General features: G+C 51.3%; 1 protein-coding gene across 9 annotated transcripts in view; it reads left to right on the top strand.

Annotated features, from left to right (window-relative positions):
* Nucleotides 1–17,417, top strand: part of SHANK3 (SH3 and multiple ankyrin repeat domains 3) — a 322,687-nt gene that overhangs the window by 45,666 nt on the left and 259,604 nt on the right. For all 9 annotated transcript variants that reach the window (XM_065695522.1, XM_065694720.1, XM_065692333.1 and 6 more), the window contains one exon: nt 6,145–6,253. In XM_065695522.1, coding sequence (XP_065551594.1) covers nt 6,145–6,253 — 109 coding nt within the window. The remainder of the gene's footprint in view (nt 1–6,144; nt 6,254–17,417) is intronic.

Below are 17,417 nucleotides of genomic sequence, written 5' to 3'. Positions count from 1 at the left end.
CTGTGGCATGTGTGAAATCTTTAGGCCTAGGGCTGATGGCCTCATGTGAATGAGAGCGAAGCATGAAACTGTTCAGAGTTCAGAGCTGACTTTGGTAGGATGCACTGCTTGAGTCTTTTCATGACCTTGAAGTCTGATCCTTTACTGCCACTGAAAGAGAAAAGCCAGACAAATAAACCCCTCCTTTTGTTGAGTGCCAGGGAACGTGTTCTGAGAAGCGAGGAAGCTGATTCTTGTGTTGCTGGCAGTAACAAGTGAGTTGTGAACCCAGTCAGTCGGCCTCAGCCACTTGTGCCTCCTGGGACCCACAGGCTGTGACAGCTCTTATGGGTGCTTTTCCCACTGAATTCAGGAGACCATTCAGAAAGGGGAGTGCAAAACCTGTGTGTTGGGAAAGGGCAATCCCATTGTGTTGAGACACAAAACCCTTGGCATGTACCAAATGTGCACAAAGGACATTGTGTTACCGAGAGACTTGGCATGCTCCCACCTTGGAAAGGTGCTGCAGGTGATGGGCGGCACAGAGCCAGCAGCGCTGGCCATGGACAGTGATCCCTTGCGATGCGAGCTGCCCATACAGGAGGGCAGCACCCTGGTGTGGGCTGGGGTGCAGGCAGGGGCTACAGGCAGGCCCTGGGTGATGGAGCAACAAGGAGGTGTCACCGTGGCGGACAACACCCGCAGTGTGACTGTCACCAGCTTTCCTGTTGGGGCTGGTGTGTGCGGAGGGGGCGGTGGCCCTTCTCTGGGGTGCAGTGGGATGTGGGGCAAGTCATAGCTCTGACCTGGGTGAGGGCAGTGAACACCATGACCATGGTGGTGCAGGGAGGAGGCAGCAGAAAGGATGGCACAGGCCGGGAAGGCCCTTGGGGAGGGATGGGCTGCTGGAGCTGGATGCGGGAGCAGCCGTGCGTGCTGGCACGGTGTGTGCTGGTAGAGGCAGCGTGTGATGGGGGAATGGAGGGGCTGTGCTTCCCAGGCCAGAGGAGGGGTTTGCGTTAACAGTGGCTGAGGTTGATCAAGGATCCAAGGCTTGACGATGAAACACAGTGGTCTCTTGCTGCTTGCTGGTTTGCACTGCCATAGGTGTCATCTGTGTCCTGGGCCCCCCTCTGTGGCAGGAAACACACAGAACCATGGAATCACAGGGTGGTTTGGGTTGGAAGGGACCTGAAAGCTCCTCCAGTTCCCCCCAATCCAAATAGATGACTTGACTTTCCTGTGGGACTGATGAGTGTCTGTTTGCTGCTGCCCGGTGGCCTGAGTGGCTCTTGTCACACAGCCAGTGGGAGGGATGGGGTCCAGGCAGGGTGAGGAGCCCCGTGCTAGTGTCCTGCCTGCTCCCCATAGTGTCAGGTCTGTGGACTGCAACAACCCCTGAACGTGGGCCCGAGCTGCGTGTCCGTAGCTGATGGGTAGCTCCAAGTGATGGAAAGGGATGTTTGTTCTGTGTGAACATTGACTGGTTAAATCTCTGGCCTTTATTAATGGTTTCTGAAGCACTGCTGTGGATTTGGTCTGAGACCTTGGGAAGCTGAATGAACCTTCTCTGTTCTTCAGCTGGAATGCAGGGCAGGCATTGATTTCCCCCAAAGGGAAATTCCATGCGCAGACACATTCATGCGTGCCTGGTGCACAGAACACTGGTGACGAGCAAACATCTACACAGGAGAATGCAGCTCCCAGAGCGAGGATACCTCTCTGCATCCTCCCTTGATCGTGTACTTGCATTCAGCTTCCTTGCTGAAAGGTACCATTAGAAGCTGACACAGTGCATCAGCTTCCTGATGCCAAGAAACGCTTTCAGTTCCCGAGCACTGGGAAACCCAGGAATACATGTGAGCAGAGTGCTGCTGGGTGCTGCTGGGCAGGATGTGTTCCTGGGGATGTGAATGAGAGGCACTGGCAGACCCTCAAGAGCAGAACTTCAGGTTAGTGCCTGGGATGTGTCTGGAGGGAGCATAAAAGCAGAACTGCTCTGAGCCACTATTGCATATGGCAAGGTACAGTGTTGGGCTGTGTCTCGGTCCCTGGAGCCCCCAGGAATCATGGAATCAGTTTGGATTGGAAGGGACCTCAAAGGTCCTCCAGCTCCAACCCCTGCCACGGGCAGGAACACCTTCCACTGGAGCACCTTGCTCCAAGCCCCTGTGTCCACCCTGGCCTTGAGCACTGCCAGGGATGGGGCAGCCACAGCTTCTCTGGGCACCCTGTGCCAGCGCCTCAGCACCCTCACAGGGAAGAGCTTCTGCCTAAGAGCTCAGCTCAGTCTCCCCCGGCACTGCTGTTCTTGGCCACAGGGGTTTAGTGGGGCCACACTCAAAGCATCACCTCTTGGGATGGGTTCACATCATCTGCTGAAGGGCAGCGGGGAGGAGCTGAGGGCTGCGGACAGGCGGGAGTGGAAGGAGCAGGGTTAAATCTATGCTGCCAGGTGATGGGAAGAGGCATTTTGGGCTGGTGTCCTGGGGACGGGTGCTGGAGTTGTCAATCCCGGCTGTGCTATTGCTGGCAGCAGCTGTGGTTTCCTGCAGGGTTTCTGTTATCCTGCACTAGCTGAAGGGACTCGAAGCAGGAGATGGATTTTTCTTCCTGTCACTTGTGAGGGGAGAGAGCTCCGAGGGAGAAGTGACCCTGAGCAGCGAGGGCTGGGGCAGTGTTTTACCGCCTGGAAGAGCTGTGCTTGTGCCTGCAGTTGAGGCCATCATCCTCTGCTGTGCTGGTGATGAGGTTTGGTGCTGTGGGAATCACACTGTGTGTAGATGTTCCCAGTACCTCCTGTGGGGGTGACCCGACCCATTTCACCCTCTGCGTGGTAGTTCTTGTGCTCCCCATCCCATGGTGGTGTTGTGTCTGTCCTGGCAGCCCAGCTGGGACCGGTGCATCCTGACGGATGCAAGGAAGCATCCAGGGATGGGCAGCACTGTTGGGATGGCGTGCAGGGCCGTGCTTTGCACCAGGGGATCAGCTGTCTTGGTAAATCCCTGCTCTTCTTGGTTCTTGCCCTGCGGCACTGCTGTCCCTGGGCACTAAGGATCACCTCCTCAGGCAGGTCATGGGGGTGATCTTGCCCTTCTACTGCACTCTGGTGAGAACCCACTTGCAGCACTGTGTGCGGTGCTGGTGTCCTCAACATAAAAAGGACATGGAGCTGTTGGAGCAAGTCCAGAGGAGGGCCACGAGGATGATCAGGGGCTGGAGCACCTCCCGTATGAAGACAGGCTGAGGAAGTTGGGGCTGTTCAGCCTGGAGAAGAGAAGGCTGCATGGAGACCTCAGAGCAGCCTTCCAGTACCTGAAGGGGGCCTATAGGGATGCTGGGGAGGGACTCTTCATCAGGGACTGTAGTGACAGGACAAGGGGTAATGGGTTAAAACTGAAACAGGGGAAGTTTAGATTGGATCTAAGGAGGAAATTCTTTCCTGTGAGGGTGCTGAGGCACTGGAATGGGTTGCCCAGGGAGGCTGTGAGTGCTCCATCCCTGGCGGTGTTCAAGGCCAGGTTGGACAGAGCCTTGTGTGGGATGGTTTAGTGTGAGGTGTCCCTGCCCATGGCAGGGGGGTTGGAACTGGATGATCTTGAGGTCTTTTCCAACCCAAACTGTTCTATGATTTTGTGAAACAGGGGAAGTTCAGGTTGGAGATAAGGCAGAAGCTCTTCCCTGGGAGGGTGCTGAGGCGCTGGCACAGGGTGCCCAGAGGAGCTGTGGCTGCCCCATCCCTGGCAGTGCTCAAGGCCAGGTTGGACACAGGGGCTTGGAGCAAGCTGCTCCAGTGGAAGGGGTCCCTGCCCGTGGCAGGGGTTGGAGCTGGGGGAGCTTTAAGGTCCCTTCCAACACAAACCATTCCATGATTCTAGGGGAAGTGAAGCTCGTACCTGAACTGTGTGTTTGGTGTTTTGTGCTACCCTTTGTGTCCCCATGGCACCCGCATCCTGCAGGTAGCCAGGGCGAGGGGTCAGGGACTGCAAGGCCGCAGGGGAATTCCATCAGTGCAGGGCTCTGCCTCACCTCATAGAATCATAGAATCATAGAATCATAGAATCATAGAATCATAGAATAGTTTGGGTTGGAAAGGACCTCAAGATCATCCAGTTCCAACCCCCCTGCCATGGGCAGGGACACCTCACACTAAACCATCCCACACAAGGCTTCATCCAACCTGGCCTTGAACACTGCCAGGGATGGAGCACTCACAGCCTCCCTGGGCAACCCATTCCGGTGCCTCAGCACCCTAACAGGAAAGAATTTCCTCCTTAGATCCAATCTAAAATGGGCTCTGCTGGGATGGGGCATGTGACAGGTACTACTCAAAGGGCTCTATAACATTAGATACATGACCTGGCTGCTCTATAGCATGCCTCTATAATGGTAGATATGTGACTTAACTGCTCCATGGCCTGGCTCTGTAATGCTGGACACATGAGCTGCTGCTTTATAACATGGCTCCATGGTGCTGACTTGAGAAAAGGTGTTTGGTTCTGCAGGCTGACCACTCTGAGACTGAATTGGTTTAAGCAGGGTTCACAGCCTGACATGAGTTTGTCTCATCCTTGGAACGTTCCATCTGGGTGGTGTTTTCTGACTGACTCCTTGCCACAATCTCCTCAGCGTGTGAGAGAAATAGCACAGCTGAATGTGTGGGGCCCAAGCTTTGGGATATGCAGGCTGCACTGCAGAGCTGCTTCTAGAAGTATGAAGCTTTCCTCTTAGAAAATGAAATCTTCACGAGACAAAATATACACGGTAATATGTGATGGCATCTGGGACAGCAGGCCTCTGAGAAGGACCGGGCAGGTTTCTGCATCCCATTTGGTATTTTCAGATTTACCTTTCTTCTATTTTTCCAATCTTCAAAGAGAGATTGGAAGTGAAGCACTTGGGAATTCATTTTTTTCCATAAAAGATAGATTTTTTCTATATCAAATTAGGGGAAAATGTTGAAAATTGTTTTTTTTCCTCCGGCCGAAGTCACTTTGTGCACGCAGTGGCTGCGCAGGAGCTCCCGGAGCCAAAGCAGCTCCTGAGCCTTGGCTGCAGCTCCAAGCCTTTCCCACAGCCCGGCCTCAGCAGTGTCTCTGCTGTGTCAGACCCTGTCCCAAAGCTGCTGCCAGCTCTGAGTAAAAGAAACCCAAACCCAGCCAGCTCGCAGCCAAAGGTTGGAAAACCTGCCCGGGGAAAGTGTGAGCTGGGTGTTCGCACACGGTGGTTGTCCAAGTGTCTGCCTGGCAGAGCTGCAGCTTCTGGAGTCCAGAAATGCAATGAAGCGATGTGTTCATCAAGTGCAGCTACCCAAGAGAAGAGAAGGGGAAAACCACAATGTGCAGCAGCCAGGCAGGCTCACAGGAGGGTCTCATGGGCACTCGGTCCCCTCGGAACACACAGATTTAGTCTTGGGCAGAAGACAGCAGTGACACCGAGCACAAAGCCCAGTCCACACAGCTGGTGCAGCAGCTGTACCCGTTGCTCTGTACAGCAATGGTTGGTGTTGGAGTAGTTTGGTTTCTCCTGATGTGGTTTAGGTTCTGCAGGCAGGTGGGTGACAGGCCCGTGAGATGAGTTTGTGACACGACCACTGGACCCGATGCTGCAGCAGGATGCGGATACAGCTGGGATGCAGCTCAGCACCATCCACAGCCAGTGCCGCACTGCACCGTGGACAAACACATCCAGTTACATGTGTGTTGGTGTGCCTGCTGTGTATGAACTGAAAGTGCTTTAGCAGAGGCTTTGCGCTGGGATAGAGCGGGGTGGCAGTCAGTCCCTGATGGCTTCCATGGGGTGATCCTGCATTCCCAGTCTTGAGGAGAGCAATAGGAGGATCATGTCCGTTGTACATTCACTGCCCTGGCTCCTGGTGGGTGCTGCCCCATTATTTTTCATAGAATCCCAGACTGGTTTGTGTTGGAAGGGACCTTAAAGCCCATCCAGCTCCAACCCCTGCCACGGGCAGGGACCCCTTCCACTGGAGCAGCTTGCTCCAAGCCCCTGTGTCCAACCTGGCCTTGAGCACTGCCAGGGATGGGGCAGCCACAGCTTCTCTGGGCCTTGGGTCTCCCGAATGGGGATATTCCTCTTGTGGCTTCCTTCTTTGTGTCAGGCTGTTGACACCGTGTTGTGTGTTTCCCTGGGCTTTCCTGGCTGCAGGCAAACCTGAAGAAGTTCATGGAATATGTGCAGATGCTAAATGTGGAGAAGGTCTGCAGGCTGCTGGAGAAGGGACTGGACCCCAACTTTCATGATCCGGATACTGGAGGTGAGGCTGGCTTCTATAGAGAGGGGAGGGTGACAGAAGAGGGTTAGGGGAGAAAGGATCTGAGGGGACACAGTGGGGACTTGGGGGGTGGTTGTTCTTGAGCGGGTGAACAAATGATGTGTTCTGGTCTGCCGTGTAAGGTTTGGAACATAGGGATGTGAGTGGAATTTCTCAGCAGTGTGTCTTCTTATGATGCTGGGTCTTGGGAGCATGAAGTTACAAAAGGCTCTTGGGAGGAGATGGGGGGGGTGTGTGGGGAGGACACAGAGCTTGGGAGCACAGCACAAAGTGACAGCTGTGGGGCTGTGCTGCCTTTGCTGGGATTCTGGGGGATGAGGCTGTCTCTGGGACAGGGTGGATGCGATCGGCTGCCCGAGGATCTCTTCATGAAACCATCAGACGGTTCAAGAAGTGCTTTGGGGATCAAGAAAAGAAAATCTTGGCCTCTGCTTTCCTCATTTTACTTTTCTCTCTGTTTGAGCAAAGTTCCCCCCATGAAGCCAGTCACTGCAGCGCCGGCTTCTGGGGTTCCTGCAGGCTCCTGGCTGTAAGAGTGAGAATGAGACCCCAGCACTGATAGGGCGGGGAGGAGGGAGCTCTGCCCATCTCCCCAGCTGTGGAGTCTTGTTCTGAGCGAGGGGTTTCTGCTACTGTTGTTCCTGTTTAAAAGCAATGCAGCTGATCAGTACTTACCACGGAGCTGGAGGGCTGCTGTGAGCCACGGGCACATTTCCAGCCCAGGAGCAGGCTCCAAGCCGATAATTAATTCTCTGTGTTTCTGGTTCAGTGGGATGGTTTCTCAGGCTGTTTCTGGAGCACCGGCTGCCTCTGTACTCGCATATTTAGTGTGTCCAGACCATGCCTCAGCCCTGAGGTCAGGCAGCAATGTGTGGTGCTGTTCCCAGTTAACCTCTCTTGTCCTCTTGGATAATGCGGCTGCAAACAGGCTCCCTCTGGGAATGGCTCTTGCCAGCTCCTGAGCTGGAAGGTGAAAGCTGGTGCAGCCAAACTCTGGCAAGAGCCATTTGAACAGTGCCCAGGAACGCTCACACTGTTCATTTGCTGCTGTAGCTGCTCTGGCTGAACCCACTGGTGTCCTGATGAACAACTGCTCATATGGAAAATAGCTGATAGCCCGTAAGTGTGGTCCCTGTCTGCCCTGGAGCATCCCCAAGCAGCTCAGCTCCGTGTGAATTCAGTTTTGCCCAAGCCCTTACGAGTATTTTGAGGGATCTGTCCTTATAAAGGATGTTCTCCACTCCTCTGGGCTGATGCAGCTTTTAGAGCACACTCCATTGCCGAGTTCAGTGTGCTGCTTGAAAAGATGCTGTGAGTTTTGGATCTTGTACATTTGAACCCAGACATCCCTTCACAGGAAGGAAATGGCTCTTAGGGGTATACTGAGAGACTGTGTTAAATGTAGAGGGAGAGGAGAAAAAGCATGACCCAAACAGTTGTTTGGATCCAGTTCAGAACCAAGGGCAAAACCAGAGTGGATGCGATGAGATGTGAAAACAGTGTTGGAGCAGACAAGCCGTGGCCACCTGGCTCTGGACTCCTTGTGCAAACCCACGTCATTACTGCTTGCTTTACAAGTTTTGTGAACAGGAAAGAATGACATAAACCTGCAGTTCAGTATTCAGGGCTCCTGGAATGTGAGACCAGATGGAGCTATTGTCCCATTGACCTGACCTCCTGTCCCTTGCAGGATGCTCTTAACCCTCTGTGTGTGCTCACTAAGCAAATCTAAACATGTTTTCCAGAAAGCCATCAATCCTCCAGGGAACAGGGATCCGTTTTCCTCCTTCCTCTGGTTAATCACCCTCACTGTTTAGAATTCCCATCTCATTTAAATCTGTGTGCTTCAGCTTCCAGCTGTCCTTACACTTTATCTTCTAGATTAAAGAGCACTTTAGTACCTGGTGTGTCTTCACATGAAGGTATTTATAGGTAATCAAGTCAACATTCTGTCTTCCTTGCCTTAATTAAAGAGAGGCCGAACTCCTCAAGTCTTGCATTTGAAGGTATTTTCTCCAGCTTTCCCATCATTTCTGTGGTTTAGGTGTCACTATTCTGTTCTTAAGAGGTCTATAACAGCGCAGGTACAAGCCTGTGCCATTCAGCTCTTCCTGCAGCTCCCTTCTCCCTGCGTTTGGGAGGATGGGGGAGAACGTGTGGCTCTGGATGGGACCCCACATTACATCCTGCTAGATGGAGTGGATTTGGGGTTTTCTTCCAGTCCCTCCTCCCCTGCATCCTACTCCCACCTTAACATGGGGTTACTTGGCCTGTGTTGGTTGAACGAAGCGGAATCACAGAGCAGTTCCTTGCTTGGGAGCTTCCAGAGAAGGGCACCGGAGCTGGTGCAGGGCCTGGAGCCCAAGTGTGATGGGGAACGGCTGAGGGACCTGGGGGGTTCAGATGGAGAAGAAAAGGCTCAGGGGGACCTGATGGCTCCCTACAAGTGCCTGACAGGAGGATGGAGCCAGGAGGGGCTGGGCTCTGCTCCCAAGGACAAGAGGAACCGGCCTCAAGCTGCACCAGGGCAGGTTTAGATGGAGCTGAGGAACAATTCCTGCCCCAGAGGGTGCTCAGGCATTGGAACAGGCTGCCCAGGGCAGGGCTGCAGGCACCGGCCCTGCAAGGGCTCACACACTTGTGTAGGCAAGGCTCTCAGTGCCATGGGGCAGTGGTGGCCTTGGCAGTGCTGGGAACGGTTGGACTGGATGAGCCTGAAGGGAATCGATCACCCAGGTTGATTCCATGGTGTGATTTTTTTTCAGAGGTTGTTTTCCTTCCTGCTTGTTCCCAGGTGGATGATGGAAGGGCATCGGGTGCTGCTCCCCCCAGCATTGCTGACCCACACTGTGGCCCCCAGGCTGGAACATTCTGTAGAACCCTGACCACAGGGAGCAGGTGCTGCAGCACGTCCCTCCCAATCTGTAGCATCTCAAATGCATCCTGCAGGGTTTCCATACCTTCTTGTTCCTTATTCTGGGACTGCCCAGCCCTAGTTGCTCCTCGAACTCTTCCTTTTGGCATCTACAGATGTACCAGAGATGTGCATTCACTTCAGGATAATTAGGATCTCAGAGTCAAGTCCACACCTGCAGAGCCTCTTCATCACCCTCGTGGTTGCCACATTCCCCAGTGATCGCTCTTAGTGCTGCTCTTCACAGGGATTTTGGATCACTGGGATGTGTCTGACTGATGTTTTACACGCCCCATTTTAATGCCATGTAGGATGCAGCCAAGCGTGAGCCTTGCATCAACACAGCTATCTGCATCCATCAGACTCTTAATTTACCGAGGAAGATCTAGTTATTGTAAAGCCTGGTAGAGCAATATTAATAATATAAGTGTTCTTTATTAAATTCCAAATCAGCTTTCCCAGGGTCACTGTCACTGTTTGACTTGTAGCTTCATGGATCATTTTACTTGCCCCTTTTTGAACACTGGCCTGACACTGATTTTCTTCTGGCCTTTTGGAATGCCCCAACGCTTCAAAATCTATGAAAGCTGAACTGTTCTTGCACCAGGAAGATCTTAGGGAGAAGAGAAGGAGCACGATACCCAGCATTCACTAGGTGCAAACAATTAATTCAGTCTCTGGTAGCTCCTGCCAAAAATTCTTGTTTGGTCATGGGAAGGAAACCAGTTTATTTCCATGGCAGCAAAGAGAAAGTAAGTGATGGGACATTCTGCTGCTTGTATTTATTCACAATCAGACAATCCCTGCTGGTGACTGACCGGCTTTCACAGGGCTGGGACGTCACTGTGGTATGATCAGATTTAAACCGCTCTCTGATCATCGTTAGCTAGGCCAAAGGTGCATTTCTTCACTCCAATGTCCTTTGTTCTGTTGTTACTCTTCATTTTCCAATGCCCAGTTCATATTGAGCACTCTCTGTTTCACCATGTCCTGTTGCTGGGTTGTCTCTGTCCCCTCACCACTGACCTGTGAGCAGCACATGCCGTTGGGTGTCCTCTTTGCTTTGTGGAGCTGTAGCTCTTGGTCACAAAGAAATTGCTCTTTAGGACTTCCCAGTCACCTTGTACTTTTAATTTTAAACCTCCTACATTACCTGTGATCGATTTTCTCATCCACTTCCCTTGGTTGATTCCCTTAGGAAGCATCAAATACTCACCTGGCTAGCTGGGACTTTGTCATTCCTAGTTGACTTGGTAGCAGTCAGGTATTTAGCAGGTTTTTATTCCTTGCACTGAGATCCAAAGCAGCATTCCCGTATGTTTCAGTGAAACAGGATCTATAGAAAAGGGATCATTTTTCTCCTTTTCAGAAAATGATGTATTTTATGCTTGTTGGATGGGACATCCAGCACTCTCCTTCAAGCTGAAGCTGCCCCAAGAGTGATTTGTGTGACTTCGAGATGAACACTTAGAAGTTAGGGCTTTTTTTTAGTTAGTGATCTGTAGCATCATCTTATGAAGGACCTTTTCACTTCCTAATCCACAGACATTCAAAGCCCTGCTCTGACTAATCAGTGGTCCTACAAGAGATGATGGGATTGTATTTTAAACTCTCCTCCTTGCCCACTCACGTAGCAGCAAGTGACTGTAACGACACTTTCTCACTCTCATAACAAGTGCCTGGTATGCTCTAGGCTGGGGTGGTTCTCCGCAATTGTACTGCCAATTATGCCACCGCTCTTCCAGCAGTAAGAGCAGTTCAGGTCCTTCTTCTTGTTCTCTAGCATTTTGCAATGAGCAAAGAGGAAGACAAAGAATCCTCCTCACAGTCTTTGTCAGATGGATTTAATCACATCTGACACTGCGCTGGGGCTGCGCTTCCCTCTTTGGAACCATTTCATCTGTGTTCTTAGGTTAACCTCTTCCTGATAGCTCTGCCCATTTCTCAGCCACCATCATCATCTCGTCTCAGTGAAGTTGGGTTCCCTGAGGATCCTCCCAGATGGGCTGGTGTTCCCCAACCCAATGTTCTTGGGTTTGCTCCCATCACGTGGCTGGTGAGTCACTTCCACTGGGTTTTGCCTGATGTCTCCTCTTGCTTGTAGGACTGACGGGATCTCTAGGATGAGCACATGGACTTTCTGTGCTTCAGCTTTCCTTCATGTCCTCGTGCCCCACTACTAGCAAATTTCTACCCTTTAGTTCCACAGGCTCATCCAGTGCTAAAGACAATTTGTGGGCTCTCTGTCTGTGTTCAGACATGGAACTACAAGCGTGTAGTTCCCCTCCTTTGGCTACATTTCCAGTCTGGGGTGAAGGGCACCCAGACATGCTTCAGCGGCCAGCCCTGAGGCTGGGCTCAGATGCCTGGACTGGGCATCTCATGCTGAGGAGTCCAAGACATGAGCATGGACCTGCCAAGGTTGGAGTGGGGCTGGCAGGAGAACTGCCTCTGGCTGTGGCTGCAGGGCCGGGTGGGATCGGATGGGTCCTGGCTGGGGTGGCCAAGTCCGTCTGCTCCAGATGAGCTCAGCTCTGCTCCACCGGCTCGTCCACCACCTCTCCACAGATGTGGTGGGACCTCACATAGCACACGTGTATGTGCAGGCTGAGCCCTGTCTCTTGTGGTTCAGCTCGAGGAAGACAGTCGCTGTTTTTCTCTCATGCTTAGAACAGTCTTTCTTGTGATGCTTTTCAGCCTGAGCCTCTCATGAATCTTAGTATAAAAATTGCTGATGGTCCCACTGGAAGCAGATAGAAATCACAAAATAAAAGAGATTTGTCTATTTTTTGGTGACTATTTCACTTTGGGCCATAACAGTAGTGGATGCAGAGATAAACCAGGAAAGCAAACTATGCCAAGCTCCCTTCTCCATCCATCTTTGATGTTCCCATTTCGTTTTGTTGTGGATGTAGGTGTTTGTGCAGTGACTGTTTGCTCCCCCAGTCAGGTTCCTCACAGAGATGCTGACCATGGTTGTTTCTCCTGTTCTGTTGCCCATCTTGATGCTCTGCTCTCCTGCTTTCTCTGTCTCCCCTGTTCCCTCCCTGCAGATCCTTGTCCCTGGGCTACTTCGTGGGCTGGCTCCTGAGCCCAGCTGTCCAGCTCTCCTCCCGTAAGTGTTCATATCTCAGATGCTGCACAGTGCTGCAATTTGCACTTCTGATTCACATCTGTCATTTACCACCAGCTCACACTTCATTCACAGGACTGGTTCTTCCCCTCTGTAGAAAGGGAAGCATAGTGCATCCAGCCTGGCATAGCTCTTCCACTCATGCATAGAGTCATAGAATCATAGAAGGAACCTTAGAGCTCATCCAGTTCCATGCCCCTGCCACGGGCAGGGACACCTTCCACTAGAGCAGGTTGCTCCAAGCCCCATCCAACCTGGCCTTGTGCAGCTGGAATAGATCCGTGTCTGAAAAGAGAAACCATATTCCCTATGAGGCTCTCTTTGGAAGTCCTGACCTCAGGGACTTGTTATTAAATTGGGATTTACTGAAAGCTGATGAAAGCTGAGGAGGGAGGGACCCTGTGTGGTGGAGCAGGAGAGCAGCACTGTGATCTCATGACAGCCTGAGCAGGCAGTCACACTGGCACAGCGTGGTGCTGCGCGCGCAGCTCTGTGGTGCTGCTGTGCTGTGCCCGCTCCTGGCTGATGCAGGAGCTCTGCTCTCAGAGGGCTCCTCATGGGGCTGCCTCTGAAACCGGAAATACAGTTTTGGGCTTTAGTTTCTGTGGTTTCACTGTTTCTTCTTTTTACTTTTTTAAAGTAAACATCTGTACCATGGCAGCGCATGGATATATGGATCTGACTTATGGATAGAGCCGTAGGTTAGAGTTCTGTCTGCAAACCCGGAGGAAAAGCAAGATTAGAAAGGCTGCTCTCTATCTCCTGATAAAGGTCTCATTATTAGCAGTGACAGCTGTTGTGTCGTGCTGATCATCACAAGGAGTCACCAGTGCTAAAATCCAAGAGCATCTTTGTGGTGTCTCACTCCCATACCTAGAGAGCTCCCCCTGTTTCAGCTGAGTTTCAGGGTACTGGACAGAAAGGAAATGAAATATGTTTCCATCAATGCTTTGGTGCTGTTGTTAAGAGCCCAGTGCATTTCAGCTGAGTTTCAGGGTACTGGACAGAAAGGAAATGAAATATTTTCTTCAGATTCTTCGTTTTTCACTAGAAGTTTCATACTGCACTGTCTGGGAGCACGGCAACAGTGTGACTGATGTGTGTCACTTGGGATCCTGCGTTGTACCATCTTGTCCCGGAGAAGATACACACATGTGCAGGGTAGAGTTTTATTTTGGCGAATGGTAAAGTAAACCTGTAACTGTTGTCTGTCCCCCCTGCTCCCTTGATGCTGCTGAGCCAAGGGTGAGGGACGGAAGAATGTTCTGTCTGGTGGGTTTAGTTTCCAGGGGTTTAACCACGCCTCAGTCTGTGAAAGTGAGTGTGCTCAGTGCCTGGGGTGAATCGGAGGAGACGGCTGTTGGCTTCTCCAGTCTGGGGAGGACAGACCCAGGAAGCCTGGGAATGGCTGAGGATGCAGCCAGTGAAGGCTCGTTGAAGGACACCATCTCCTTGCCAGCCCCTGTGGCAGCAGGGGAAGGGTGTAGAGAGAAAGAAGAGCATTAATTCAATACTTAATACCTTCTTCCAGACGGGGAAGACCCTGGGTGATTCGGCCTTTGATCCACCACGGCCAGCTGGCTCATAGTGATATTTCAGTCTAACAGCTGAATTGGAAGCATTTTCTGGTAATAAATCCTCCTCCAGTGCTCCCACTTTCTGAAAACAGTGCCACAAACTGCCATAGATGTTCTCTGTTCAGGAGCCATCCCCCATTGCACCATGTCCAGAAACCTTACATCTTTCAGATCTTGGGGTTTGGGTTTTTAGCTTTGGCCTTCTTCAGCTTCTGGAGCAGTGGTGCTCCCATCTCTGCCAGGAGATGCCACCTCATCCATTGGCCAGATGTGGGAATCTGGTAACACTTGAAACTAAAGAGGGTACAGACAAAGGGAGGAAACACTCTTTCCAAAAGGTCTTGGGAGTTTCTTGCCTTTCTCCTTTAAGGACCTGCAGGTACTGTGCATGGAGACAAAAGGTCACTGCTGCCAAGGCATCCTCTCTCCTGGGTACCTCGCAAACTGAAGTCTGCCTGTGGCTGGGAATGCTTCAGTACTGAACTGTTAACCCAGAGCGCTCAGGTTTATCTGTACATTGATGGGCCCATGGGCAGATGTCCAAGTATGAATTCCAAGAGAAGCAATAAATGAAGGGTGGTATTTCCAGTGCTTGGTATTTAGCAAAGACAGAAAAAGCTGCAGCACATAAATGCTATTCTTAACTCCTCAGACACCCCTTACAGAATCACTGTAGTAAATCTACTCTCCTTTTAGGCAGAGCAGCTTTGCTATTAGCAATGCTCTTTTATCCACTGTGTCTCTAGGGATGACTCTACCAGGGATACTGCAAATAGGCTCTGACACCAACTGCTGCTTTCTGTGTGGCTGGGTCTTCAGCAGCTCGGATAATTACAAACACCATTTATTCTCCTTCCTCCTGCAAAAGTGGGGGGTGTGGGGGGGGTGGAATCCAAACCCTTGAGATTTTAGACATTCAGGTTCTCAGCAGCTAAAGCTTGTTCTTCACCCACTCCTGGGAACACAAGTGTTCCATTTGTCCCCATCCGAAGGCAGCGTGTTCCTGCCCTGCTGTTCTTGCTGTCTCAGAGACTTTGCAGAATAGATGCCTGATTAAACTGATCCACCCTCTGCTCAGTTTCTGTAGCCTTTTATTCTATGTCTCTTGATCTGGGTTAAAAACTACCTCAGCAGAAACCACTTGTGGGTCATTATCCATGATCCTCTTCCTCACAGGGAGAGAGATGAACACTCTTACCTGCAGCCTGCGAGGTCTCTTCCCTCACTCAAGAACTATTTCTTTTTAAATCAAAGTCCTATCACCCTGCCAGAGGTTTGCACAGCGGCGCTCAGAGGGATGTACCCGTGCTGCACATGAGAAGGGTAATGCACATCTGCCCACATCATCCGGACCACCAGAATCCCTGCGCTTGCTCCCGGTTTCTCTTCCCTTTGCTGTTCTTTGTCCCCCCAGGACATGCAGCAGCCATGCTCTGGGAATTCTCATGCAGGGTGTCCCCCAGTGTGAGGAGGGAAATGCTTCCCTTCTTCGCCCATTAGCACAGCACATTTGTATGTGTAATGCTAGTATAGGGGGGGTCGCAGCCCAGACACACTAGGGGCTCCTCATGTGTGCGGGTGTTACACGCTTGTCCTGTGCTGAGTTCTTCTAGCAGAGCAGCTCCCTTGCACATGGGTAGTGCACGTGGGAGCTCCCCAAGGCACACACTGGGCTGCCCTGCTCAGAGGAATGTTCTTCTGCAGGGTTAAATCCAGCCAATGGACTCAGAATAACACTGACTGCACCATGAAACGTTGTGTGCTTTGTGGTGCCACCCTCCCAGCAGAGCCAGCAGGAAGATCCAGCATCATCCTGGGCTGTTCTCTTCATTTCAGCTGCTTTTGGGAGCGGTTTTAAGCTGCACGTGTTCCCCTTCCTCTGGCTCTGCTCAGTCGTGAACCATCGCAGCCTCATTTGCCGCCTCATTTGTTCAGGTTTCAGTGCTGCAGGATGATGTTCTGGGAAAGATCAACCGTCTGGAAGAGATTAAAGAGAAAATTTCACAGAGGTTCCTCTAGGTACATTTTGAGGGTGCTAAAAAAATACTCGAGCAGTTTTACCGTTATTCTAAAATTAGCCCCGAGCCCGAGTGAGGGTTCAGCATGTGGGAAAGAGAGAGGCAATCCTCAGGATTTAACACGGGGAGGCCACTGGGGAGCAGCAGGGAATGAGGCAGTGATTGCATTGACAAAGAGAGTTCTTGACTGTACAGACCATGGCCCCAGGACGATGTGAGGACAAACAGCAGCAGGAACAGGTAATTGGGGAGAAATACTTGCTGTGCACGGCACTGCCTCCCCAGCCTTCTGCTGGCTGCAAGGAACAGCCCTGTGCCCAAGTGCGGGAGCTTGCTCCTTTCTGCTCTGGCTGTGCTGCATCCAGCCTGTGCTGGCTGTGGAGTGATGCTTGTACTTGATGAACAACCTGAATAACTCACATTCATGTGTGATGTATTTCCTCTTGCTTTCAATTTTACTAGCTGGAACTTACAGGAGAAAGGGCTGCTTTGGGCAGAATTGAGGTTAGAGGGAGAGACTCCCGATGAAACCCACAGAATCACAGAATCCCAAGGGTTGGAAGGGACCTCAAAAGATCATCTAGTCCAACCCCCCTGCAAGAGCAAGGTAACCTACAGTACATCACACAGGAACTTGTCCAGGCGGGCCTTGAATATCTCCAGTGTAGGAGACTCCACAACCCCCCTGGGCAACCTGTTCCAGTGCTCTGTCACTCTTACAGTAAAGAAGTTCTTCCTGATGTTAACGTGGAACTTCCTATGCTCCAGTCTACACCCATTGCCCCTTGTCCTATCACTGGATATCACTGAAAAAAGCCTAGCTCCATCATCCTGACACCTACCCTTCACATATTTGTAAACATTGATGAGGTCACCCCTCAGTCTCCTCTTCTCCAAGCTAAAGAGACCCAGCTCCCTCAGCCTCTCCTCATAAGGGCTTGTGGTTTGTGAAGTTCTTGTCCTTCTCTGAAATCTGTTTATCTCATTGCAAACTGTTAAAACTCATTGCAATCTGTTAGTCTCATTGCAGTCTCATAAACTGGTGGCATCTCTTTCAGTCTGATGTGCAACAGGAGATTAATGAAATGGTATGTTTGTGTTCAGCTGAAATTGGAGATGAAATGTTATCTTCTAATTCATCTACTGCTGAAAAACTCTACCATGGGGTTCTACCTATGGGTAATACTTGTCACAGCAGAAACTTTCTGTTGCTGTGCACTGTAGGTCTGTAGGAACTCTGGGGAGACAGAAACCCTCCTCTCCAGTAGTTTTCATGAACTTTTGTATCAAGCCTGTTGTCATCTCAGCTTGAAGAGAGATTCCCCCCCCTTTTCCTAAATGATTTTGGTATTAGAATGAGGAGCTTGTTCCTGCTGGTGTTGGAGCAATCTCTGGGGTTTCCCAGCTTCCCTCAATGGCTTTGCCTTAGAATCACAGAACATAGAATTCTTTGCCTTATGAATAGAACACGCGCATATAGTTTGGATTGGAAGGGACCTTCAAG

This window comes from Lathamus discolor, chromosome 1, assembly GCF_037157495.1.
Source record: "Lathamus discolor isolate bLatDis1 chromosome 1, bLatDis1.hap1, whole genome shotgun sequence".
Lineage (NCBI taxonomy): Eukaryota > Metazoa > Chordata > Aves > Psittaciformes > Psittacidae > Lathamus > Lathamus discolor.
The sequence above is the reverse complement of the archived record's forward strand: the minus strand, read 5'-3'. Positions and strand labels throughout refer to the sequence as shown.